The sequence below is a fragment of the Tursiops truncatus genome, chromosome 15, assembly GCF_011762595.2.
Source record: "Tursiops truncatus isolate mTurTru1 chromosome 15, mTurTru1.mat.Y, whole genome shotgun sequence".
Classification (NCBI taxonomy): Eukaryota; Metazoa; Chordata; class Mammalia; order Artiodactyla; family Delphinidae; genus Tursiops; species Tursiops truncatus.
In genome coordinates this window covers 37,591,240-37,614,110 of record NC_047048.1, presented here as the reverse complement: position 1 = coordinate 37,614,110, position 22,871 = coordinate 37,591,240, and the positions used below count along the sequence as shown (strand labels likewise).

General features: G+C 59.8%; 4 protein-coding genes and 1 pseudogene across 29 annotated transcripts; 3 read left to right on the top strand and 2 right to left on the bottom strand.

Annotated features, from left to right (window-relative positions):
* Window positions 1-272: 272 nt before the first annotated feature.
* CCDC78 (coiled-coil domain containing 78) lies at window positions 273-7,415 on the bottom strand. Of its 18 annotated transcripts, none has more exons than XM_019925671.3 (13): window positions 7,191-7,415; window positions 6,424-6,717; window positions 6,076-6,228; window positions 5,939-5,995; window positions 5,747-5,814; window positions 5,543-5,621; window positions 5,330-5,455; window positions 4,928-5,115; window positions 4,690-4,861; window positions 4,525-4,568; window positions 3,739-3,805; window positions 3,563-3,663; window positions 273-3,454 (listed from the first exon to the last, which is right to left on the bottom strand). In XM_019925671.3, exons 1-13 carry the CDS (start codon window positions 7,413-7,415, stop codon window positions 3,343-3,345), a joined length of 1,686 nt encoding a protein of 561 aa, XP_019781230.1. In that variant the 3' UTR covers window positions 273-3,342. The 18 variants fall into 18 exon arrangements, 15 of the variants coding, with proteins under 15 accessions (XP_019781230.1, XP_019781232.1, XP_019781231.1 ...); XM_019925673.3 differs by having other exon boundaries at window positions 3,587-3,663; XM_019925672.3 differs by having other exon boundaries at window positions 3,563-3,805; window positions 6,424-6,510; window positions 6,598-6,717.
* Window positions 519-3,012, top strand: ANTKMT (adenine nucleotide translocase lysine methyltransferase). Of its 2 annotated transcripts, XM_073792538.1 has the most exons (7): window positions 519-634; window positions 1,127-1,481; window positions 1,632-1,795; window positions 2,017-2,121; window positions 2,221-2,361; window positions 2,581-2,631; window positions 2,761-3,012. In XM_073792538.1, exons 1-7 carry the CDS (start codon window positions 551-553, stop codon window positions 2,980-2,982), a joined length of 1,122 nt encoding a protein of 373 aa, XP_073648639.1. In that variant the 5' UTR covers window positions 519-550; the 3' UTR covers window positions 2,983-3,012. The 2 variants fall into 2 exon arrangements, with proteins under 2 accessions (XP_073648639.1, XP_033695777.2); XM_033839886.2 differs by lacking the exon at window positions 2,581-2,631.
* A 919-nt stretch (window positions 7,416-8,334) lies between the features above and the next one.
* On the top strand, window positions 8,335-15,870 carry HAGHL (hydroxyacylglutathione hydrolase like). Of its 3 annotated transcripts, none has more exons than XM_033839320.2 (8): window positions 8,335-8,467; window positions 8,854-8,918; window positions 9,007-9,124; window positions 9,204-9,312; window positions 9,389-9,492; window positions 9,710-9,811; window positions 10,108-10,187; window positions 11,383-15,870. In XM_033839320.2, the coding sequence occupies exons 1-8, from the start codon at window positions 8,363-8,365 to the stop codon at window positions 11,714-11,716; spliced, it is 1,017 nt and encodes a 338-aa protein (XP_033695211.1). In that variant the 5' UTR covers window positions 8,335-8,362; the 3' UTR covers window positions 11,717-15,870. The 3 variants fall into 3 exon arrangements, with proteins under 3 accessions (XP_033695211.1, XP_004312943.3, XP_033695209.1); XM_004312895.4 differs by lacking the exon at window positions 11,383-15,870 and adding an exon at window positions 10,507-10,899; XM_033839318.2 differs by having other exon boundaries at window positions 8,338-8,467; window positions 8,755-8,918.
* Window positions 10,940-18,999, bottom strand: CIAO3 (cytosolic iron-sulfur assembly component 3). Of its 6 annotated transcripts, none has more exons than XM_019925684.3 (12): window positions 18,889-18,995; window positions 18,279-18,732; window positions 17,176-17,271; window positions 15,554-15,713; window positions 15,126-15,258; window positions 14,429-14,563; window positions 14,040-14,158; window positions 13,758-13,938; window positions 13,250-13,322; window positions 12,636-12,773; window positions 12,050-12,207; window positions 10,940-11,961 (listed from the first exon to the last, which is right to left on the bottom strand). In XM_019925684.3, the coding sequence occupies exons 3-12, from the start codon at window positions 17,202-17,204 to the stop codon at window positions 11,723-11,725; spliced, it is 1,365 nt and encodes a 454-aa protein (XP_019781243.2). In that variant the 5' UTR covers window positions 17,205-17,271; window positions 18,279-18,732; window positions 18,889-18,995; the 3' UTR covers window positions 10,940-11,722. The 6 variants fall into 6 exon arrangements, with proteins under 6 accessions (XP_019781243.2, XP_019781239.2, XP_019781242.2 ...); XM_019925680.3 differs by having other exon boundaries at window positions 15,554-15,697; XM_019925683.3 differs by having other exon boundaries at window positions 15,554-15,697; window positions 18,607-18,732; window positions 18,889-18,994.
* Window positions 18,998-22,798, top strand: LOC109548405 (cytochrome c oxidase subunit 6A1, mitochondrial pseudogene; annotated as a pseudogene).
* The last annotated feature ends 73 nt before the right edge of the window (window positions 22,799-22,871 follow it).

The window sequence follows — 22,871 nt, the reverse complement described above, 5'->3', positions numbered from 1 at the left end:
GGTGAGCATGAGGGCTGGGGCTATGGGAGCAGGTGCCTCTGGGGCACCTCTGGGCATGTGCATTCACACAGGTATGCACTCGAGTGCCCAGTACCCAAAGGTGAGGAGCAGGGTGCAGGTGTGAAGGTGAGGGACTTTTGGGTGTGCACACTGGGGAGTCGGGGTAGGTGCCTTCATTCAGTCGACCCGCTTCTATTGAGTTTTTTCTAGGTACCAGGTGCTGCTGTAGCACCAGGAATAATACAAGGAACAAAAGAGACAAGAATGGGATGCTGTGTAAGCCCAGTGCACATCCTCCTTTTATGGGGAGGGCCAGGTGACAGCCAGGAAGGAGACAGAAGGTTCTGAGATGGGGGTGGGGAGCAGCCCTCCTCCGCTCCAGTGCTCAGGTCTTGGGAGCATGGCACCGGGGTTTCCTGCCACAGGAACACCTGTCTTTTCCAAGTGGAGGCAGCTGGGGCCAAGTGTGCGGCAGTCTGCACTTGGGGATGGGGGCAGTGGTCTCCAGCATGCCTGCATTGTCTGAAGCAGCCTCCGTCCCTCCTGACCGATGCCGTGGATGGATGAGAAGCCAGGCCAGGGCCTGTGTGCAGACAAGTCGCTGCCACTCAAGGACGTTTGGCCTCAGGGTGGGGTAAGGAGGGGGTCCTGCCTCTGTCCCCGCACTTGCCTCTCTCATTCCCAGGCTTCATCAGGTCACTTCCGGGAACTCAATCTTTCTTCGTGTGTGTTACATTTTCTGGAGAAGGAAGGTGGTCTCCCCAGTTCCTGGGGCTCTTCCTCCCATCCACCTGACTGGGCCAGCTGCCAGAGCGCCCAGCACCTCACATCCGGCTCCCCTCCCATGACGCTCAGAGAGAGCCAACATCTGTTTTCTCGGTTCTGCTAAATTTCTCCTTATCAACCCCCTCCGCCCTGCCCCTCAGCCACGCTCAAACTCCCACCGCCCCCGCCGAAGCCTGCGCATCCTGCGTTTCCTGCGCACTCGGGCTGCCTTCAGCCGTGGGAGGGGCCCGGGTGGCCTCCCCGCGACTGCTCCTGGGCTTGGTTGGCTATCGGGGTGTGCGGGGCGGCGTCTCCCCGGTAAGCCCTTCCCCCCGGGCTGACCGCCGCCCCTGGCCTCCAGCCACACCGCACGGACCTCCGCTGCCAGTCAACTGGATCCACGGCACCGCTTCCCTCGGGCGTCTCCCCGCGCTGGGATGTGCAGCCCCAGGGGTCCGCAGCGCCCAAGACAGGCCCGCAGCAACCATCTGCGGCATGGGCCAACGAGGCTGAGCGACGCGGGCTACAGGCAGGATGTTGTGCGGCCAGAACCCGCGAGGGTAGCCCCGGACCCCAGGGCTCCGCGGTCCGGAACCCGCGGGAGGGTCCCTGGACCCGGACGGAGCGGAACGCGAGCGGACCGGCTGCTCAGGCTCTCCCGGCCGCTTCCGGTGTCTCGCCGCGTCCGCCTCTTCCGGCGCGGCGCCGCGGATCTGGTAGGCGCGGAGCAGGGAGTAGGGGAGCCGCGGAGGCCGCGGACGGTGGGGAGGACGGCCCTCTCCAGGCCCGGGCCGGGGCATGAGGGTCTCGGACCTGAGCCAGGGAGGGGCCTTGAGGTGGGGAAACCCTGAGCCGCTCTCCCGCAGCCATGGAGCAGGACGACCCGGCCGAGGCGTTGACGGAGCTGCGCGAGCGGCGGCTAGGCGCGTTGGAGCTGCTGCAGGTGGCGGCGGGCTCGGGCCTGGTCACCTACGCCGTGTGGGCGCTGCTGCTGCAGCCGGGCTTCCGCCGCGTGCCGCTGCGGCTGCAGGTGCTGGGCCAAGGCTTGTGGGGACCAGCTGCCGGCCGGGCGGGTCCGGGCTGGGGGCGGGGCCTGGAGTGTGGCGCTAAGGCGGACGGTGCAGCTACTCCAGGGCCGATTCGGCTGTGGGTTGGGACCTCCTTCAGGTAGGACCGGACAGGCCACTCTAAGAATGGAAGCCCAGGAGGCAGGCCCCCCACCCTCACACTCCCGCCTGCTTCCTTGTACAGGTGCCTTATGTTGGCGCGAGTGCCAGGCAGGTGGAGCACGTGTTGTCGTTGCTGCGAGGCCGTCCAGGAAAGATGGTGGATCTGGGCTCTGGCGACGGCAGGATTGTAAGGACCGTGTTCGTGTGTGTTGGGGAGCGTCTTTGTTGACCCCTCCCCTGAGCGCACCGCCCCATCTGTTGGTCCTGACGCTCGTTGTGCCCACAGGTGCTGGCTGCCCACAAGTGCGGTCTCCGTCCAGCTGTGGGCTATGAGCTAAACCCGTGGCTGGTGGGGCTGGCGTGGCTGCATGCCTGGAGAGCAGGATGTGCGGGCAATGTCAGCTACCGCCGTGAGAACCTCTGGAAGGTAATCCAGGGAGTCCTGGACCCTCTCAGACCCCACCCTTGATCTTCATGCTTCCGGTTCTAGCTTGGTAGCTTGGCCACCCTGCTGACAGTGCCAGGTACCTCTGCCACCTGGGCAGGCTGGAGCTGGGACTTGGAAGCTGCAGTTACCCAATGCCCACCAAACCTCCCTCCCTGCTGGGGCCCCAATCCCTGCTGGGGTAATTTCCTTTTCCTGCAGGTGAGCCTGAGGGACTGCCACAATGTGTCTGTGTTCCTGGCTCCTAGCGTGGTAGGTCTGGGGTTTGCTGACCCCATGGGAGGCCCAAGCCATCCCCAGTGTAGGTGCTGGGCCTGGAGGAGCTGGGTAGGGGGAGCTGTGTTCCACCCTGCCCACCCCAACCTCCCCTCTCCCCCATAGCTCCCACTGCTGGAGGACAAGCTACAGGCAGAGTTGCCTGCAGGAGCCCGAGTGGTGTCTGGGCGCTTCCCCCTCCCCACCTGGCAACCTGTGGCTGTACTGGGTGAGGGCCTGGACCGTGTCTGGGCCTATGATGTCCACAGTGGTAGGCCAGCTGGGCAGGCTGTCCCAGGGCCTAGTTCTGCCTCCGTACCTGGAGCCCCCAATTCTCAGGTTGGCTGAGTGGACACAATAAAGACTCAGTGGGTTCCAGCCTGATTTTTTTTTTTTTTTTGCGGTATGTGGGCCTCTCACTGTTGTGGTCTCTTCCGTTGTGGAGCACAGGCTCCAGACACGCAGGCTCAGCGGCCATGGCTCACGGGCCCAGCCGCTCTGTGGCATGTGGGATCTTCCTGGACCAGGGCACGAACCTGTGTCCCCCGCATTGGCAGGCAGACTCTCAACCACTGCGCCACCAGGGAAGCCCCCAGCCTGATTTTTGTTGGGTGTTGAGCTGGGTGGAATGATCTCCCAAGGGGGTGCTGTGGGGAGGGCTCCATGCTGGCTGTGAAGAGTTCTGCTCCAAGTTTATCTGTTGACCAGCTAACGACTGCGAGTCCTTGGGTGCTGCGGCTTGGCTGGAGGTGTGGCCCCCGCTTTCCAGGGGTTCCCTGTACCCACCAGTTTTCTCAGCCTCAGGATCTCCTGCTTGTACCTGCTCAGAGAAACTAGGCATAGTCACCACCTGGCTGTGGACAAGCCCTGCTGCTAGTGCCTGGGACTGAGGTCCTTGGGTCTTACCCAGCCCACCTCTAGAGCCCACCTGCCCAGGTGCTGGTCCACATACTCTTGTAGCTCAGAAAGTTGCTCCTCAGCCATCGTGGCTCGGACTAGCAGCTGTGCTCTCTCCCTTTCCAGCTCTGCCTGGAATGAGGGAACATAAGCCATGAGCCTGGGCACAGTGTGAGGAAGGGCCTCTGGCCAGGTTTTGCCCACTACCTGGGTGCCACGGGAGAAGTCCTGTAGCTTCTGGCGGATCTGGGCCCAGGATGCAGCTTCCAGGCCCCTGTGAGGGGAGGAGGAGGGGTGGGCGTGAAAGCTGGCATGGACCCAGGTTTTGACCAATGACCCTGCTCAAGTCAGGGCCCCTAGGTCCTTGAGGTGCCTGCTGGGAGCGAGTTTGGGACAGTATAGGGCTGCCTTTCCACTGTGGGCTCTGTGAGGCTTGGAGCCATCTGTGCATGGGGGCAGCCACTGGCCACTCAGGGAAAGCTAAGCCACAAGGCCAGCTGGGACAGTGACCCCAGTGTCTGTAAGATGCTTATGGGGGGCCTCCCCCCATGCTGGGGGGTTTCCCAAAACCCCAGGCAGGTGACTTGTCCTAGCTTCTGCCCACTGCACAGCTGAGAACATGAAGGTGCAGAGGCAAAGGCTGTGAAGGTCACCAGGTAGCCTGCTCCTGCCTTGTCCTGGGGTCAAGACTTCTATCGTCCATGCCACTACAGGTCTTCAGCTATGGGTCCTCCGAGTCTCAGCTGAAGTGTCCTTTCTTCGGGGTCTCTCCCTGACCCTCCCATTCAAGGGTAGCCCCCTCCCATCCAGGAGGGTAGTCCCTCCTCTCTCCAGGCAGTTGGTTTTTGTGCGATTATTAGTGTCTCATAAGCAGACCGAGACTGGAGAATACAGATGGGCCACCTTGTCCACTGCAGCAACCAGAACCCCTCTAAGCAGTTAGTTCACAGAATGAATGAATAGGTCTCCCCAGCACCTACACCAGGTACTCACTGTGGCTCTAATGGGCCCCCCTGAGAGGCTTCATTGGGTTCTTTCTGTAGGAACAAGAACAGCGATTGCTGAATGAGGCAGGCTGCTCAGAGGCCCTGGGCTTGGGGCTTTGCTGAGCCTGGGATGGGTCCTGGGGCGAGTTGTGGGGCAGCAGGGAGGGGTCACCTGGGCCTGGAGCTTCTGGAGCTGCTTCTCCAGCCTAGCCTGGTCCTCCCTCAGGTGGCCGAATTTGGTGACCATGTGCAGGGGCGGCGGCTCCATGTCTGAGGTGGCTGCACCAGAGGTAGCCTTGGGGATCCTGGGTGCCCCGTTGGGCTCCACCAGCACCTGTTGCACACTAAACCCCGCACCAGGTCACCTAGGGCTATCCCACCCCAGGTGCCCAGCTCAGGGAGGGGCCCACCTGTGGGCAGCCAGCAGCTCCTCGTGCCTCTGACTCAGATCTGCCAGGCGCTTGCGGTAGGTGCGAGCAGCCCGGGCCAGCTGTTGCTCACGGCTGTGATGTGCCCCCCGAATGTCCTCCAGAGTGGTTTCCAGGAATGTCCGAAGGGCTGTGGATGCAGGCTTTGGGCCTGCACCATCTGCATACTCCTGGAGGAGATAGGGCTGGGCTGGGGCGGGTCCACACCTTGCCCCCCCAATTCCCTCCATGGAGCTGGTCTGACGACAGTGTGCTGGGTGGGCCTGAAGTCTCCCACAAGGTCAGAGTCTCTCTGAAGTGGTCTAGCACACCCAGGCCAGACTCGGGCTCCCCAGGATCCAGAGGCCTCCCACTCAACACAGGGCCAGCCGGCCCAGTGCTCACAGCCACGGCTCGGGCGCAGTGCTGCAGTCGGATGGCGTACTCCTCGTTCAGCTTCTTGAGTTGCAGCTGCAGCCGGGCGTTCTCTGCTTCAGCCTGGTGGAGCTGGCCCCGGCAGGCAGACAATACCTGGGGTTGGAGATGGCCCTGAATTTATGTCCTGCAAGGTGGACCTTTGCTGAGCCAGACCTCAAAGCAGGTAGGGGTGGGCCTCACCAAGGTTTGTGCAGCCAGTTGCTGCCCAGCTGTCCTGGCCTCCTCCTGAGCTCCTTGCAGCTGCCAGCCCAGGGCTGCCCTGCAGACATGGGTATGAGGCTTAGCCAGGCCTAGGGCAGGTGACTCCTTCTGCCCCTTAAGAACAGCTCCTTTGCTCACTGTGCCCTGCTGGGCCCTCCTGTCCCAGGTGAGGCAGTCACTCACACACGCGTCTCCAGTGCCTGCTGCCGAGCCCTGTGCTGCTCTGGCGCCCGACTTACTTCTCCCTGCGGCTGCGGGGTACACAAGGGCTGGCTGGGTGAGAGCCCAAGCTCTGGGTCCCCTGCACTGCCCCACCTCCACCCTGGGCTGGGAGAAACTTCAACAGATTCCCGGGCTAGGTGGCTGCACACTCACACCATGCCCCAGCTTCTGCTGCTCGTTCTCAGCTGTCAGGAAGTCCTTGGGCTGTGCCTGCACAGAAAAGCCGGTCTCAGCCTCACTGTTCCCCTGCTGGACCCCTGTTTAGCTTCCACCCATGCGCTCATGGTGACCTGGAGTCTGTGGTGGTCGGAGTGTCCCTGCCCCCAGGCCTTGTGCCCAAGCTCCTGTGCCAGTGCCTGGCGGTGCCCCGGATTAGCTTCTGCTAGGGCTGCCTGCTCTCCGTGCAGTTCTAGCTCCAGCACCCGGCTCTCCAGCCACAGGACCTGCGGGGTGACCAGGTCATCATCCATCTGGGCATCCACAGGAACACAGCACACACAGGACAGGTGGGGACTCGCAGACACTGCGTGTGCACAGTCACATGGGGCACACCTGCACCCCTCACAGTTCTGGCACTAAGTGTGCACCCTCCCCCCATGCTCTCAGGCTGGCACACGTAGGCACACATCAGTGCCCACCTCACTCTTCAGCTCGAAGATTTCAGCTTCGTGTTGCTCCTTCAGGCGATGGGTTTTGATCTGCAGGTCCACCAGCTCCTTGCAGACCTGTGAATGGCCAGGATGAGAGGTGGGGCCTGTGGGGCCCTGGGGATGCTCTCCCTCCTGCCAGTGCCTGAGGGCCACCACACCCACCTGCAGCCGCTGCTCCTCACTCAGCTCTAGATCTGAGGGAACCTCTGTCTCAAGGTTGGTGGCCCAGGTTGGGGTACCCCCAGGGACTCCTGGCAGCCAGGTCTCGGCCCGCGGCAGAACCTAGGGAGGCACCACCACTCATACCCCAGGTGTGTCTCAGACCTGGGCTGTGGCCTCCACTCTCATGAAGCCACCAGCCATCCACCCCCACACCCTCAGCCTGGCAGAGCTGGGGCAGGCCCTCCCACAGCCAGGATCAGGCCCAGGTCCTGGGAGGATCTACACCCCTCCTGGTCTCTGAGGGAACAGGGAGAACCCCCGAGCCCAGAAACGCAGCGTCCTGGGAGGACTCACATTCTTGGTGGCCCGAGGTGGGGCCCCTGGCCTGGAGCCTGGGGCTGCCACATACTCCATAGGCAAAAGGGACTCTGGGCTGCCCCAAGCCTGGTGCCACCTCGACTACTGGCCTGTTGCTGCAACACGGTGGTTTGTGTTGCCAAGGCCTCTGTTGTCCCCAGGAGACTCCCGGGGCCCCGCCCACGAGGGCAGGCAGGACAGTTAAGTGGTTGGGGAGGTGGGTGCAAACTCTCAACTGCTTCCGTATTTGGCGATCCATTCTTTCCGGTTTCCTTTTCCTCATCTGGGAAACGCAGATCGGCACCCCAGCATTTATCAGGGACGCGGATGGAACCACGAGTGCATAGAAGGGCCCAGCCTGGGGAGGTGTGGGACAGCGCGCATGGTATGGAGGTGCCGCTGCTGTTACTGTTGTCCTCACACAGCGCGCTTTGCTCTACCATGTGGGTTCGCACACTCATTAGGCCCCTACGCTGAGCACTGGACGGGCAGGCAAACAAACTGGACAGATCCCTGCAGCGCTCAGCCTGACGGAAGCGGGCTCAGACGTCCCAGTCCGGGTCCGGGGTACTCAGGAGGGCTGTCTCAGCCCGGTGCCAGGAGGGCTTCGCGGAGGAGGCGCCGCAGCGCCGGGCGCGACTGGCCAGACGTGCGTGCAGCTCCCTTCGGGCACGCGCGCGCTCCCTCCCGCGCACGCGTGTGCTCTGGGCACTGTGCGCCGGTTCCCGCGCGCGCAGGTTCCAGGAGGGCCCAGCGGGTCTCAGGGGCGCGGGCCGTTGGTGGCGGCCCGGGTGAGCGGCGCGCTCCGTCCAGGCCCCGTGACAGGCGCCCGAGGCCCGCCTCTGTCCGGCTGTCCTTTAGGCAGTCCTTGAGACCAGCTGGCGCAGCCCAGCTGGGGTGAGTGGACGACCGGAAAAGGGGGCGGGCCGGGGTCGTACTTCGGAGGGAGGGGGCCTGGGGAGGGCGGGGCCTGCGGAAGGACGTTGAGGGGCGGGGCCTGGAGAGGGGCTGGTCCAGGGTCGCGCTGCGGCGGGAGGGCACCTGGGGAGGGGGCGGAGCCTGGGAGGCAGGCGGGGCCTACCGGGGCAGCGGCGTGGCTGGGGGCGGAGCCGGAAGAGGGCGCGGTTAATAGGGGGTGTGGCCTGCTGCGCGGGGGCGGGGCCTGCGGCGGGCTGAGTCTTGGCTAGAGACTGGTCCCCGCAGCTGCAGGTCAACTTAAGCCAGGAGCTTGGGATTCCTCAAGGGCCCTCGGGGAAGTCCGGGAGCAGGGAGTGCGGTTCCTTTCCTGGCCCCCAGCGTGTCTGTGGAGCTGACCCCTCCCACGCACAGCTCTGCCTAGGGTCTGGAGAGGGTAGTCCCACCCTGAGGAAGGGGCTCAGGAGGCGCGGGGTGGCTGAGCTCTGCGACCATGAAGGTCAAAGTCATCCCTGTGCTTGAGGACAACTATATGTACCTGGTCATCGAGGAGCACACGCGGGAGGCTGTGGCCGTGGACGTGGCCGTGCCCAAAAGGGTGAGGGCAGCTTTCGGGCGGCGGGAGCACAGCTGTGGGCACAGGCATCGTAGGCCGAGACCGTCAGTCCGCATTCCGAGAGGCTTTCCAGACTACGCTGCCGGGGCCAGATCCTTCCCCTATTGTCTCATCTCTGGTTATTTGGCGTTTAGGGTTTCTTGATTATCTTGGGTCTCCTCTGAGGTTAGAGCCGTCTCGGGTCTCCCCTTTTCCCTGCGTATGGTGCCTAACTGTACTGTGTGTGCTGGGCGCTCAGTAATTGTCTGCTGGATCTCCCCTACCCCCAGGCCCGTCCCCTGCCTGGGGCACTGTGCACCCGGGCCTGGCGCCCCAACACAGGCAGCCACCTGGACCACCTGCATCTCCCTAACTCCCATCCCTTTCAGCTGCTGGAGATCGTGGGCCGGGAGGGGGTATCACTGACAACTGTGCTGACCACCCATCACCACTGGTGAGTGCCATCAGGGCGGGCTGAGGCAGGAGGGTGTCACCCCTACCCTACCCTGACCGCATGTGATCCTGCTTCCCCCCACCCGCAGGGACCACGCCCGGGGCAACACGGAGCTGGCGAGGCTGCTGCCTGGCCTGGTGGTGCTGGGCGCAGATGAGCGCATCTGTGCACTGACCCGCAGGCTGGTACATGGCGAGGAGCTGCGGGTGAGCGTGCACTCAGGAGGGGTGGGGAGAGCGCCCTGGGCCCAACCACCTTACAGGCCCACCTGCTCCTCTGCCATAGTTTGGGGCCATCCACGTGCGCTGCCTCCTGACGCCCGGCCACACCTCGGGCCACATGAGCTACTTCCTGTGGGAAGATGAGTGTCTGGACCCGCCCGCCGTGTTCTCGGGTACTGGCTGCCCTGCGCCTACCCACCCCACCTCCCTCTGCCCCATCCACCTTCTCTGACCCACCCAACTCCCCAGGGGACGCATTGTCTGTGGCCGGCTGCGGCTCACGCCTGGAGACCACAGCTCAGCAGATGTACCACAGCTTGGTGGAGACCCTGGGCACCCTGCCCCCTGAGACAGTGAGCCGCCTGCCCCTTACCCTCTCATGGGGCCCAGCCTCCCTACATAACTGGTGCACTCTGCACCTGCCTTATGCCAGGGTTCAGGATGACTGCTTGCCAGCCGTGGGGACAGGTGGACCAGGCGAGGGGGGAGGGGCTGGGCCACTGGGGTGAGTGTCTCTGCCCATCTCTGCCTATGGTGGTGCTGTGCACCCCAAGTGCCTTCTTTCTCCAGAAGGTGTTCTGTGGTCACGAGCACACACTGGGCAACCTCGAGTTTGCACAAAAAGTGGAGCCTTGCAACAACCACGTGAAGGCCAAGCTATCGTGGGCCAAGGTGTGACCACTCCTCCCCTCTCAGTGGCAAGGTTGGAGGGTGGGGTAGGACTGGAACCAGGGAGGGACTGCAGGGGAGTCCACCATGATCGACCCAGGTGACCAGACATGGCTTGGCCCAGGGCATTCTGCCAGCCAAGGCTCCCACTGGTGAGGGAGGGGAGCTGGGCAGCCTGCAGGTCTGGCCCATGAGTGCCTGCCCTCAGGGTCTAGGCTCAAGCCCCCAGACTGGTAAGCTGAGCCAAGCTGCCTGGAGCTGCCAGACAAGGCTGTGACAAAGGCCTGTGGTCATTCCAGAAGAGGGATGAGGATGATGTGCCCACGGTGCCCTCAACCCTGGGCGAGGAGCTCCTTTACAACCCCTTCCTGAGGGTGGCGTGAGTATTGGCCAGCGTGCGGGCCCTCTTGTGGGGCAGGCGGGGGAGCACATGGCAGGGCCTGAGCCAGCGCATGTCGGGAGGACCTGTGTCCTCCCCAGGGGCCATGCTGCTGAACAGGCTGGCATGGGGCCGGACTGTTGTCCTTTGGGCCTCCCTGGCAGTCATTTGGATGCTGAGGGAGGTGTTGGGGGACTGGTTATTGGATTGTCTGGCACCAGGGAGAGGCTGCTCTTTAAATGCCCTCCAACAGTGGCTTCATTTCCACCGCCACGTCCAGCTTGCCCAGCGGTTCCCATCGAACCCCCTCTCCCTGCAGAGAGGAGCCTGTGCACAAGTTCACAGGGAAGGTCGCCCCAGCTGAAGTCCTGGAAGTGCTCTGCAGGGAGCGAGCGAGCTTTGAGCGGGCAGCTGAGCCACTGCAGCCACAGGCCCAGGCACTCCTCGCGCTGCAGTGGGGGCTCCTGAGCATGCCCCGGCCGAAGTGAGCCCTACGTGGGCTGGGCCACACACCCCTCCTCCCTTGACCCACAGGAGGATCGAGCCTTCCTCAGCCCTGCCCAGCCTTAGAGGGTGGGCGCCCTGGCCTTTCCTGGTGTTGGACACCCGGGGCCCCTCTCTGGGCCACAGTGAGCCCCGAGACCTGGGTGTTTGCGAAGCAGCCTAGTGGGGTGCACAGGGCTCCTAAACTTGAATAAAGCTTTGAAAGGCCTCTTTTTTGATGCTGGTAAACACTCTTGAAGAGAAGCTGGTTTCAGAGAGAGTCCCCTTTACTAGAAGTGAGCTTTTCGGGGCCAGGCCTGGTGGGCTGAATGCAATCTGCCCTCCCCCTGCCCCTTAAGTGGGGGTCCAGCTGTGGACACAGGACTCAGCCAGCGAGACCACTGAGGCCTGATAGCAAGAGTCCTTCCCACCTGGACTCAGCCCCCAAGACAGAGGTTCTCAAGCCCCAGAGACCGCAGCTTCTTCGAACACCTGGTTCTAGGTGGAGGGAGCACCCATCCCCAGCTGGGGTCATGGACCAGGTGCCTGTCTCCTGCCAGTGTCCTCTGCTGCCCAGCGTGGCAGGGTTCCCCAAGCTCTGCTGTGAGCTTGACCAGCCTGGCAGGTCCAGCCTATCACCACCCTCCACATCGCAGCTTCAGGTGACTCTAGAAATGGGGGATGAGGAACCCCCCCTTTTCTCTCCCTTAAGTTCCCCACAGGATGAGCTGAAACCCTCACAGCTTAGGCCACCACAACCAGGAGGAGTCAGGGCACCTCTAGGGCTCTGGGCCCATGGAGAGGTTCCAGCAGGTGGTGGAACCTCTGGCCCCCTGCAGCGGGGAGTCCAGGTGAGCACAGGCTTGAAGTCACCTTTACTGGCTGGGGGTCCTGAGTCCCATCTCTATGTGGGTCCCAATGTCCCCACATCTCATCCAGCATTTTGGGGGTATGCCCTGGGGTCTCGGGCGACTTCCCTGCTGGAGACTCCACATGCCTTCCTGGGAGTCCCGGTGCTGGCTGTGTTGGGCCGGGTGGATCCTTGAGGCCTCCTACCACCTGATGCTAAGGCTGGAGCCAGCCTTTTCCACCGCGTGGTAGCTTGTGTGCAGCAGGCGGCTGGCCTGCTCTGAGCCCTCGCCCTGCAGCCAGTGCCCATACAGCTCCTGGACTCCAGGCACGTCCTCTGGTGCCTCGGTCCTGACCATGCTGTATAGCCTCTCAACCTGCTGCAGAAGCTCCTTGCCAGGCATGTCAGGGGCCTTGAGCTGGCCTCCACCATTCAAGCAGCCTGTGGCAGAGAAGGACGGGCAGAAGTGTGGTCAAGGGGAGGGTGTCAGCACACGGGGTCCCAGAGGGCCCACTCTGTGTGCAGCTACCTGCAGGGCAGGCCATGACCTCCACATAGTGGTATGGGCAGCGCCCTCGCTTGAGCTTTTGTACCAGGTTCTGGATGTTGCGGAAGCCGTAGGCCGCAGCGAAGTGCAGCAGGACCTGGCCCTCCCTCTCCAGAGTCACCTCTTGGAGGTCCTTGTTCCTGAGGGCACACAGAGCAGGCTGTCCACACGGCACACCCAGGCTTCCTCCCGGGTGGGGGACAGTGATAGGGGAGGGTAGAAGGCTCCCTTCAATGAGTGGGGCAGGTGGCCTCAGCCCCAGCCTTGGTTTCCTGGTCTGTAGAATGGGAACCCCACCTTCCCAAGGTCTGACAAGGGCCCCAGCCCGCCCTCCCTGGAATGGGGACTCACGTTGGGACACACCCTGTGCCAGGAAAACTGTCCTGCCACCATGGGCCTCTGGGGCCCTGGGTCACCGTGCTGTGGGTAGGGGACACTGGGTCCTATGATGAGGAGACCAAGGGCTGGAGAGCTCTGGCCCCTTCACATGAGCCAGAGGGGAGGGCCCAGCTCCTGCCTGGTGCCCCGAGAGGCTGCCCTGCCCCAAGCTCCAGCCCTTCCCACTGACCTCAGGGGTCTGTAGGTGACTTCAGTGACGTGGATTCCAAAGAGCTCCTGGGCTGCATGCCGGAACACGTGCTCCAGGTAGCCCCCCGAGCCCCCACCCTGATGGCTGGTAGGCTCCTGGGCAGATACACTGCTGCACCTGGGGAGGAGGGCATGGCCTCAGGTGGTAGTGGGGCTGCTGTCCACCAAGGCTTCTGGGTAACCTCTGTAACTTCTGTTTGAGAGCACTTGCTTTCTAAGTGGAAGATGAGTCACAGACTCCAGGGCTTTGTGGGTGTGTCAGGAGGAGGCTCTGGGGGAAAAGGACTGTCCCCTCCGTCATGTCACCTGTTCTGGGGAGCTCAGACCTGTATGAAGCTGGGGTCAGCTCTGATAACCATCAGCCAATTGTCCACAGGCTGCCTCGTGAACTCAACCACCTCTGGACACCAACACATACCACGGGGCAGATGCAAAACCAACCAGAAGGAAGCTGAGGCAGAGAAGAGGGGCGAGGACAGTGCCTGCCCCCGCCTCGTCCCTTCTGCTGCCCACCAGGACACCTCTGACCCCAAGGTCAAGAGCACCCCAATGCTGGACAAGCTTACTGCCCCTGACATGGCAGGCACGACGTACAGACTGTCCAGGGGAGCCGACTCCAGCTCTGACAGCGAGACCCCTTCTTCTTCCAGCAGCTTGAAGACTTCTCCTACGATGAGACCACAGCACAGACAGACGCTCTTCAGCTGAATCTCAACAAAAACAGAGACCATGAAAGGTCCCCACCACCTGCATCCCTAGCAACCTGTGAGTGGCCAGACGTCCAGCCCGTGCTCGTGAGTGGGGGATGAACCCAGCCAGAGGCAACTCCACTTCTGAAGGGCCTCCCGGTGCTGTGGTGGGGCAGACGCGCCTGACCCTGGGGTGCCTCGCAATGCGCCTGGAGTGGGCAGGGCACTGCGTCCCTGGACAGCGACCCTTCCTGGATCGTCTGCCTCCCGGGTGGGCATTCATTTTTCTTTTAAGCATTTGGGAGCCTCTGCAAGGCTGCTCAACTCACAGACGGGGTGACCAACATGAGCCAGGGGGATTGTGCTGGGCCTTATGCTGGGGACACAGCGCCAGCAGGCTCGGGGCCCCGCACCTGTTGTGATGACACAATCCACATCGCGTGTCTGGTGCTCCTGGCTGAAGAAGTCGGGTCTGGAGGCTTCCAGCTTTTTGTCGTAGCAGGGCATCACCGTCACGTGGTAGATCTTGTCGGGGGTCAAATGCTGCGTGGAGAACACGGCAGTGGTGCAGCTGCCTGGCCCCAGCAGCAAAGGCTGAGGCGGGGGTGACAGCACAGGCACGGCTGGGAGCACAGTTCTGTGTGTGGGTCCTGACCACTGCAGTCTTGGCTCATTTTGTAAGATGTCCCTGTTACCTGCTGCTGGGAGAAGAAGTCCTTGACCAGGGAGCCCATGACCTGCTGCGGGGACCGGGCGGTGCTGATGTAGGGGAGGAGGACGTTCCCGTGGGTCTTCTCGGCGTAGCAGATCCAGCCTGAGGCCGACACAGGGTGGGGGTGGTGGGGGAAGCGAGCAGGGCAGGGGTGTGACTTTCTGGGGTGGACCGACTTGTACAGGAGTTAGGAGCCCACTAAGCCCCCACCGTGCTGTCGCCGATACGTATCTCAGGTGTCCCTATGATCACCTCTCTGGGAACTGAAGCGACTACAGGTGACCCTCAGGCAGTGCCTGCTGACGAGCCCCTCCCCCAGCACTCCCGTCACCCATGTCCAGCTGTTGACATCGGTCCGCAGCATCAGCATACCTGGGCAGGCGGAAGTCAGCACAGGCAAGGCCTGCTTGGAATCGGCTTGTGCTCGGAATCGCCGCACGAACTCCCACTGGCTCTCGAGGAGGCTGAAGTTCCTCGAGAAGGCGGTATCAAACACGTAGTGTGCCCCTGCAAGGGAGCACCCACCTCACCCCAAGAAGGATGGCCACAGCCCCAGGCGCTGCCCACCTCGCCCCGGGAGCAGGGCTCTGCCTTCCCGTGGGGCGTCACATGACACGCTGGTGTGCATGCAGACAGCCCGGTGTCCTTGGGCTTTCCTTCCTTTGAGCTCGGTGGCTGCCAGGGACCAGGCCAAACTCTGCATGCTGCCTAGGGCAGCCGCCGGCACCGGGGCTCACCCCACGTCCTCCCAGCCCTACTCCCAGCACGCAGAGGTCGACCAGCTGATCTGAGCCAGAACCCAACTCAGACCTGGGAGATGTGCCTTGATGGTGATAGTTTAAAAACAATATTAGGAGTGGGTAAATTCCAGACTCGGGGAAGTGCAACATCAGAATTCAGACAGCTTTCTATTAAAAGGCACTGCTCTCTGTATCAAAACAGAACTTCAAGTTGAAGTCAACCTCAGATAGAGTTCCTGATGTGTTTAAGCCCAGTGATAGTGGGGCATGACGAGCCCCTCGCCAGCTCTCGTGTCCAAGCTGGAGCTCACCCAAGGTTCAGCACCTACCTATTTTTTTAAAGAACGCAGTTAATTTCCTGGCAGTGTCTGTAGGATTCAGCTGAAATCTCACAGCCAGCGATGCTCTGGACTGGGGAGAGACCGAGATGACAACCAGCCTCTGCTGATCGGGCGCCACCATCTGCAAAGCAAGGGACCTGCCGCTCACTCTGTGTGTTTAACAGATTCCAAGCCTAACTCCATCAGGCATGTCATTTTTGCAAACACGTAGAACCTAAAGTTTAGGGTTAACACTTCAATGTCAAAATACAAGTAATTGACTGAGATCCCACCGATGAGACCTAAAAACGTCAGGAGTCACTAGGAGACATAGGACAAAGGGCACCAGAAGATGAGCTGCCCTGACAACACGAGTGAGGGATGCTGGGGTTGATGTCGGGTTAGAGTGGCATTCCAAAGACTGTCCCACCGCTCACCTTATTAGCACCTAGAACCTTCCGCAGCTCCTCGTGGCTCTGCTGAGTGATGAGCACGGTCTCTGCCGAAGTGACGCAGCCACTGCACGCCAGGCAGTCGTCCAGCGAGATCTTGGCCCTCTCCAGCTTCTTTGTCCCTCCATCCTGGAAGCACAAGAACCTGGTACCCCAAGGGCCCTCCGCATGAGGACGTGGAGCTCTCAGATGATGGGACCCACAGGAAACCTTCATTCTCCGTCTCACAACACTGACAACCAACTACTGGGTTTATGTGCTGTAACTTCTTAGAAATTAAATATTTATTGCAGAAACACGTATACACGTTCTAGATTTTCATAGTGGCACCAAATTCTAACTTCGGTACAAACTTGGCTGCACGTCAGATCATACTGAAGAGGCTTGCTGCCCGCCAGGGGTGGGAGACAGGCATTAAACCTGCAAAGGAGCAGCTGACTCATCACAGAGGCCCTGGACAGTCATTGGTCCCCAGGCTGCCCTCACGGGGCTGTGGGGACAGGAAAATGCCCAAGGCCAGGCTCTAAATGGAGGAGGAAGAGAAAGGCAAGGGCAAAGATTAAGGAAGAAAGGACAGAGGGACAAGGAAAGGGGCAGAGGGAGGAGATGGCAGGAGCCTGTGCCCACCTGGGCTGTGCCTGCCCAGTGCCAACACATGGAAGAGTGGGTGAGGGACACAAGGGGCAGTCACACTGTCAGACTCGGCCAGACAGTTGCAGAACTTGGTGTTCAAGCCAGCTTCCAGGCTGGGCAACTCTTCTTAGCTGCAAATGATCCCAGTAGAGCCCCTTCACTCCCTCTGCACACACAGGAGTGGTCTGAGCCAGGGCCAGGCGAGCTTCAGGGGCCCAGAGTGTTACCAGGGGGCTGACAAGACAGGAACTCCCTTCCAGCCCAGATCACTAGGCCTTACTTAGCACCAAAGCCACAATTTGAGCTCAGTGCATTTTCCCAGGTTGGACTGGTCTCAAGGACAGGCTGTGATGCTGTGCTGAGCAGGGGGCTGATGTGCTTCCGACTTCCCTCCAGATCAACCACTGCTGCTCTGGAGCAGCGCCCACTTGGTCCCTAAAAAGGACCCAGTCTTCCGTGCTGTGCTGGGCTTAGGCGGGACCCGTGGTGTGCTGCTGCGTTACCCTCCTGGGCTGAGTGAACAGTGGCTCTCTCCTTGTGAACTCTGGATCCTGTTGTCTGGCCCTACCGTGAACCATCCTGTGGCTCCTCCCCTGCTTGGGCAGGATTCCTGGGCCAGCGTGCCTGGTGGTGCCTGCGGTCCCTGGGACAGCACAGATGTTCTTGAGAGTCCAAATGGCAAACAGTCGGGGTAAATTTTAACGCCATTGGATTAGGATCTCGTCATTGCTAAATTACACAGGAAGTAGGTGTTCCCTAAGAACAAGTGGTCTGGACTAGAAAATCTTACACAATTACAACTCAGAGAGAGAAGGAGAGAGGGAGGGGATGCGGGAACTGCCATCTCTGCAAAGAGCTCTCTGCAGAACATATCTGAGAAAGGATTGGTGAGACGTGCAAGGTCCTGTGGCCCCTGCATTTGTCACTCGACGGAGCAGTGAAACGTGCTTCAGGCCAACCAAGCTGGCACTTACCTGACTGACTTGGAAGTAACTCCCGTCATCTTCGACGTGGATCTTGGCTACGCCACTTCCCGGCCTCTTATCCACCCTCATGGGCTTGATGCAATCCTATACCAGTAAGAAACCCCAACGGGCACCTGAGTGCACAGAGGCGGAAGAAGAGGGGCAGCCTGATGGCCACACCACCACCTGGGACGAAAACTGTGCCCTGATTCCGGTCTTCCTGCACCAGAAGCACTCTTAGCGCTATGGATTTTGTCACTACTTTCCCTACTCACTCACGCTTGGTCAGACACTCTGTCCGACCAAGAGTCGCTCTGCAGGTCACAGTCAGATGGAGGCGGTGCTGACTGGGCCTGCACGCTAACCTGTCTGCAGACAGCACCAACCCCCGCCCTCACCTTCCTCAGCGTAAACGTCTGGCGGGGCACCGTGGCCAGTTTTTCATCGACTGCTGGGAAGAAGCCAAGGGGTCGCTAGGAACGCTTGGCCCCGCCCAGTTCCTGGAAGAAAGTTCCTTTCTTTGCCCAACTCCTGGAGTTCTCGCGGTCTCTCTCAACAGGAGCACCTCACTGGCCATCGCATTCCCAAAGGGAACTAGCCCCAGAAAGCCTTAGTGGGAGGCCTGTCCGAGCTCCTCCTGCCGCTGTGCCGGGACCAGCCCCACCCGTTCCTCCTCCTGGGACGGCTTAGCTATGGCCCTCCGAGCCCTGGTCCTGCACGGCTGGTAGCAACCGATAAGCGGAGACATCAGATAAGGGCGGCCGGCTCTCAAGTGCAGCTGTCCTGTCCCCTTTGGGGGCAAGCTCTGTCTTCCCCCCCAGGGGCGACACCTACGACGACCACCGCGGTGACTCCAGCGGAGCACCTCCCAAGTCCTCGCAGCGGGGTGGGGCCGTCCCACTCTGTTCACACGCAAGGAATTGGCCAGGGAAGCTCGGCAGGGTCTCCCGGGCCCCAAGCTAGGTGAGTTCGGCTGCAGTGGCCGCCCGGGAAGGGGACGCGGAAGCTACGGGGCTGTGCGACCCAGCAGCCCCGCTTCTGAGCCCCTCTCTCAGGGGAGAGACTGCGGCGGAGGGGGCTCCCCGCGCACGGCCGCCGCCCTGCCCGCCCACCTGAGACGGCGCGATGAAGTCGTCCAGGTCCGTCAGCTGCAAGGCCCCGCTAAAGAGCGACGCCATGGTGCCACACTGCCGCCCGCCGCCGAGCGCAGGTGTCGCCAAATGCCGCGAAACGGCGAAGCGGTTCCGCCACGCTGCCGGAAAGCGTCCGCATGGCTCATGCGCGACTGGCTAAGCGGCCGGGTGTCTGGCAGGCGCGGGTTCCCTGCTGGAGGCCCCGGGCACCTCTCACTCTCCACCCTGTCTGGGCGCCGGCCGGGAGGCAGAGGGGCGGCGGGGCGGCGGGGAGGCGAGGGCGCCTCACTCGCGGTCCCGGGCTCACCTGCCAGCCAGGTGTGCGGCCCCCGCCGTCTCCTCCCCGGGAGAGATGCAGCCAACTTTCTTTACTTGGCTCCGGACGCAGCCCAAGAGCCCAGAAGGGCGCCGGGTACGCAGAGACGCCCAGTGTCTGTTGAAAAGAGAAGAAAATGAGAGTGACGGGGAAGGGGAGCCGTTCCTCCCGAGGCTGCGGCTCAGTGCAGAGCCCTGGGGTTCTCGGAGAGAGTCCGCGGTTATTTCAAAGACCAGCCTGAGAAAACTCCAGTTCCCTGTGCGATGTTATTACCTGAGACAGAACCGTTGCTGGCTGGACTCAGTTCTTGAGTCGTCATGTACAGGTAATGACCACTTTTTATGGGGCTTTCCAGAAAACGCCAGTGATGGAGTCTGGCACATCCCCGGGACCCACGTGGGCCCACTCCTGAAGGTGCCTTGGCAGGATCAGCCCCAGAATACCCGCGGGCACGGCATGATCTCACATGCTGGGGGCCCATTCCAGCCTGTGCTCTTCCTGGGGTTCTTGTTCTGATGTGGGCTCTACCGGGTGATACCTCATCTACCTGCGGGTTAACTGTGACGTCCAGGTGCCTGAGGCCCAGGTGTTGGTGCTGCCTCCTCCAGCACCTGCTGCCTCTCCTCTTGGCTCCCAGGATGGGAACTTCCTTCTCAGCAGTGAGAGGGGCTTTCACCAGGGGCTGTACCTGGTGGGCTTCCAGGCCCCAGCACCCACCATCCTGGCAATATCTGACTAAAGTCTGGGGTTCGATGCCTGAAATCTCAACATTCTCACTCATTATTAGAACCAGACAAATACAAAATAAACTTAGTTTCACTGCAGTGCCCCAGAGAACGTTTACAAAAAATGTGTGAAGATAATAAGTGCTGTTGGGATGGGGCCAGGATGAGGGTCAGTTAGGCTGGGGCGATGGAGAGGGTTTATAGCATAGGGGGCTCTGGCTGAGGCTGGGGGACAAAGGAGGGCTCTTTTAATGCTGGAGGGGGACAGTTTGCGTGTAGATATGCAGGGCAGTTTCCATCTCTCTCCCCCAGAACCAGTGGAGCAAAGGTGGGGGCTAGTCAAAAGATGGAAACTGCCCAAGTGACCATCGGCAGATGCGGATAAAGGAATGTGGTCCATCCACATCGTGGACTGTCATTCAGCTATAGAAGGATGAAGCACTGACACACTGTAATGTAGACGAACCCTGAAAACACTGTGTCTAGTGAGAGAGCCAGACACAGATGCCACTACTGTGTGATTCCACTTATGTGAAATGTGCAGAACAGGCAGATCCATAGATACAGGAAGTAGATTAGAGTTACCAAGGCCTTGGGAAGGGGCTTCAGTTTGAGATGATGAAAAAGGTTTGGAAATAGATAGTGGCGATGATTGCACAACATTGTGAATGTAACTCTCGCCACCGAATTGTACACTTAAAAATGGTTACAATGCCCAATTTTGTTATATATATTTTAACACAGTTTTAAAATTAATAATGTAATATGTTAAAAACCATTGAATCGCACACTTTATTTATTTATTTAATAATTTTATTTATTTATGGCTGCTTTGGGTTTTCACTGCTGCCTGCGGGCTTTCTCTAGTTGTGGCGAGCAGGGGCTACTCTTCATTGCGGTGTGCGGGTTTCTCATTGGGGTGGCTTCTCTTGTTGCAGAGCACAGGCTCTAGGTGCGCGGGCTTCAGTAGTTGTGGCTCTCGGGCTCTAGAGCGCAGGCTCAGCAGTTGTGGCGCACGGGCTTAGTTGCTCTGCGGCATGTGGGATCTTCCTGGACCAGGGCTCAAACCCGTGTCTCCTGAATTGGCAGGCGGATTCTTAACCACTGCGCCACCAGGGAAGTCCCTGCTATTGATTTTTTTTTTTTACTTATTTATTTTTGGTTGCATTGGGTCTTCGTTGCTGCACGGTGTGCGGGCTTCTCACAGCGGTGGCTTCTAGTTGTGGCACGCGGGCTCAGTAGTTGTGGCACACAGGCTTAGTTGGTCCGCGGCATGTGGGATCTTCCCGGACCAGGGCTCGAACCCGTGTCCCCTACATTGGCAGGCGGATTCTTTGTTTTTGTTTTTTTGCGGTACGCGGGCCTCTCACTGTTGTGGCCTCTTCCGTTGCGGAGCACAGGCTCCGGACACGCAGGCTCAGCAGCCATGGCTCACGGGCCCAGCTGCTCCGCAGCATGTGGGATCTTCCCGGACCAGGGCTCGAACCTGTGTCCCCTGCATCGGCAGGCGGACTCTCAACCACTGTGACACCAGGGAAGCCCTTGCTATTGATTTTTAAATCAATCTTATTGTGGTACAGTTTATGCACAATAAAGGCATCCATTTAAAGGGTACAGTCCAAAGAGCTTTGGTGGTTACACAGATCCGTGAAATCTCCACCTCAGTCAAGACAGAACATTTCCATCAGCCCCAAAAGATTCCTCACTGTTACTCCTGCGAACAGGAATCCTGAGTTTTAGTGAAGTTTTCTGGCCCCGGCAACCAGTGATGTGCTTTCTGTCATGAGGGATTCGTTTGCAATTTAACATTTTTATAGAAACAGAATCATACATTATGTACCCTTTGATATCTGCCCCTTTCACTCAGCATAATGATGTTGAAGTTCATCCTTTTCCCCCAAGTATGAGTAGTCTGTTCCCTCTTATTGCTGACCAGTAGGTCAGCATATGAATAATACCATATTTCGTTTGTCCATTGGTCTACTGATGGAAATTTGTTTTTCCCCATTTTTGGCTATTGTGAATAGAGTTGCTATGAATATTCACGTACGAGACTTTGTGTGCACATCCAGGTTTATTTCTCTGGAGGGATTACTTAGGAGGGGAATGGCTAAGTTGTATGGTTAGGAGTATACCTAACTTCTTAAGAAAATGCCGGATCCAGGTGGAAAATGGCGGCAGCAGCTGGATCCTGGGTTTCTGGGCTGCAAGGTTCGTTCCCAGCTGCAGCTGGAGCAGCCTATGTCGAGTGGCGCCGTGGTGAGGAGGGCTCAGCTCGCATGTGGAAGGCCCTCACCTACTTTGTGGCGCTTCCCGGGGTGGGAGTGAGCACGCTGAACGTCTTCCTGAAGCACCACGGAGAGGAGGAGAGACCTGAGTTCATCACCTACCCGCATCTCCGCATCAGGGCTAAGCCCTTTCCCTGGGGAGATGGTAACCATACCCTATTCCATAATCCTCATGTGAATTCACTTCCAACTGGCTATGAAGATGAATAAAGAGAACCTGGACCACTACCCAGTGGGGACCACAGCACTGGTTTGGACCATTACTCTGCACACATGGACCAGAAAAGTGTATAGGACCTTAAGCTCACCTTCTTGTATCCAGTGATGACCATTATACTGATCTTCTGTCCCTTTACTTATGGCAGGAGATGGCTTTAATAAATAACTTAGTCAAGGGACTTCCTGGCGGTCCAGTGGTTAGGACTCTGCGCTTCCATTGCCAGGGGCCTGGGTTCGATCCCTGGTCGGGGGACTAAGACCCCACAAGCTGCATGGCGTGGCCAAACAAAAACAAAAAATGCGCAGCAGAAATGCCCACACTGCCTTGTGCTCCCACCACCAGATGTGAGTCCCACTGCCCCAGGCCCAAGACACACTTTCCTTGTCAGACCCTTTAAGTGTCCTCGTTCTGGCGGGTGTGTCTTGTGTGGGGTTTGATCTGCATCTCCCCAGTGAGTTGGGCATCTTTTCATGTGCTTATCGGCCATTCACACGTCTTCTTTTATGAACTGTCTGTTCAGATCTTTGGACTGTCTTTTAAAAACAGCTTTCCTGGGGCTTCCCTGGTGGCGCAGTGGTTGAGAGTCCACCTGCCGATGCAGGGGATGCGGGTTCATGCCCCGGTCTGGAAGGATTCCACATGCTGCGGAGCGGCTGGGCCCATGAGCCATGGCCGCTGAGCCTGTGCGTCCGGAGCCTGTGCTCCGCAGCGGGAGAGGCCGCAGCAGTGAGAGGCCCACGTACTACAAAAAACAAAACAAAACAAAACAAAACAAAACAGCTTTCCTGAGAAAGAATTCCCACACCATGCAACTTACCCACTTAAAGCATACAATTCAACGTTGTTCCTTTAACCTGAATTATTGAACACCAAATGGCTTTGGAATTTAGCTTTTGCTTCTGACTTGATAGTGTTCCTTTTTTAAAAATAAATTTATTTATTTATTTGGCTGTGTTGGGTCTTTGTTGCTGTGCACGGCTTTCTCTAGTTGCGGCGAGCGGGGGCTATTCTTCGTTGTGGTGC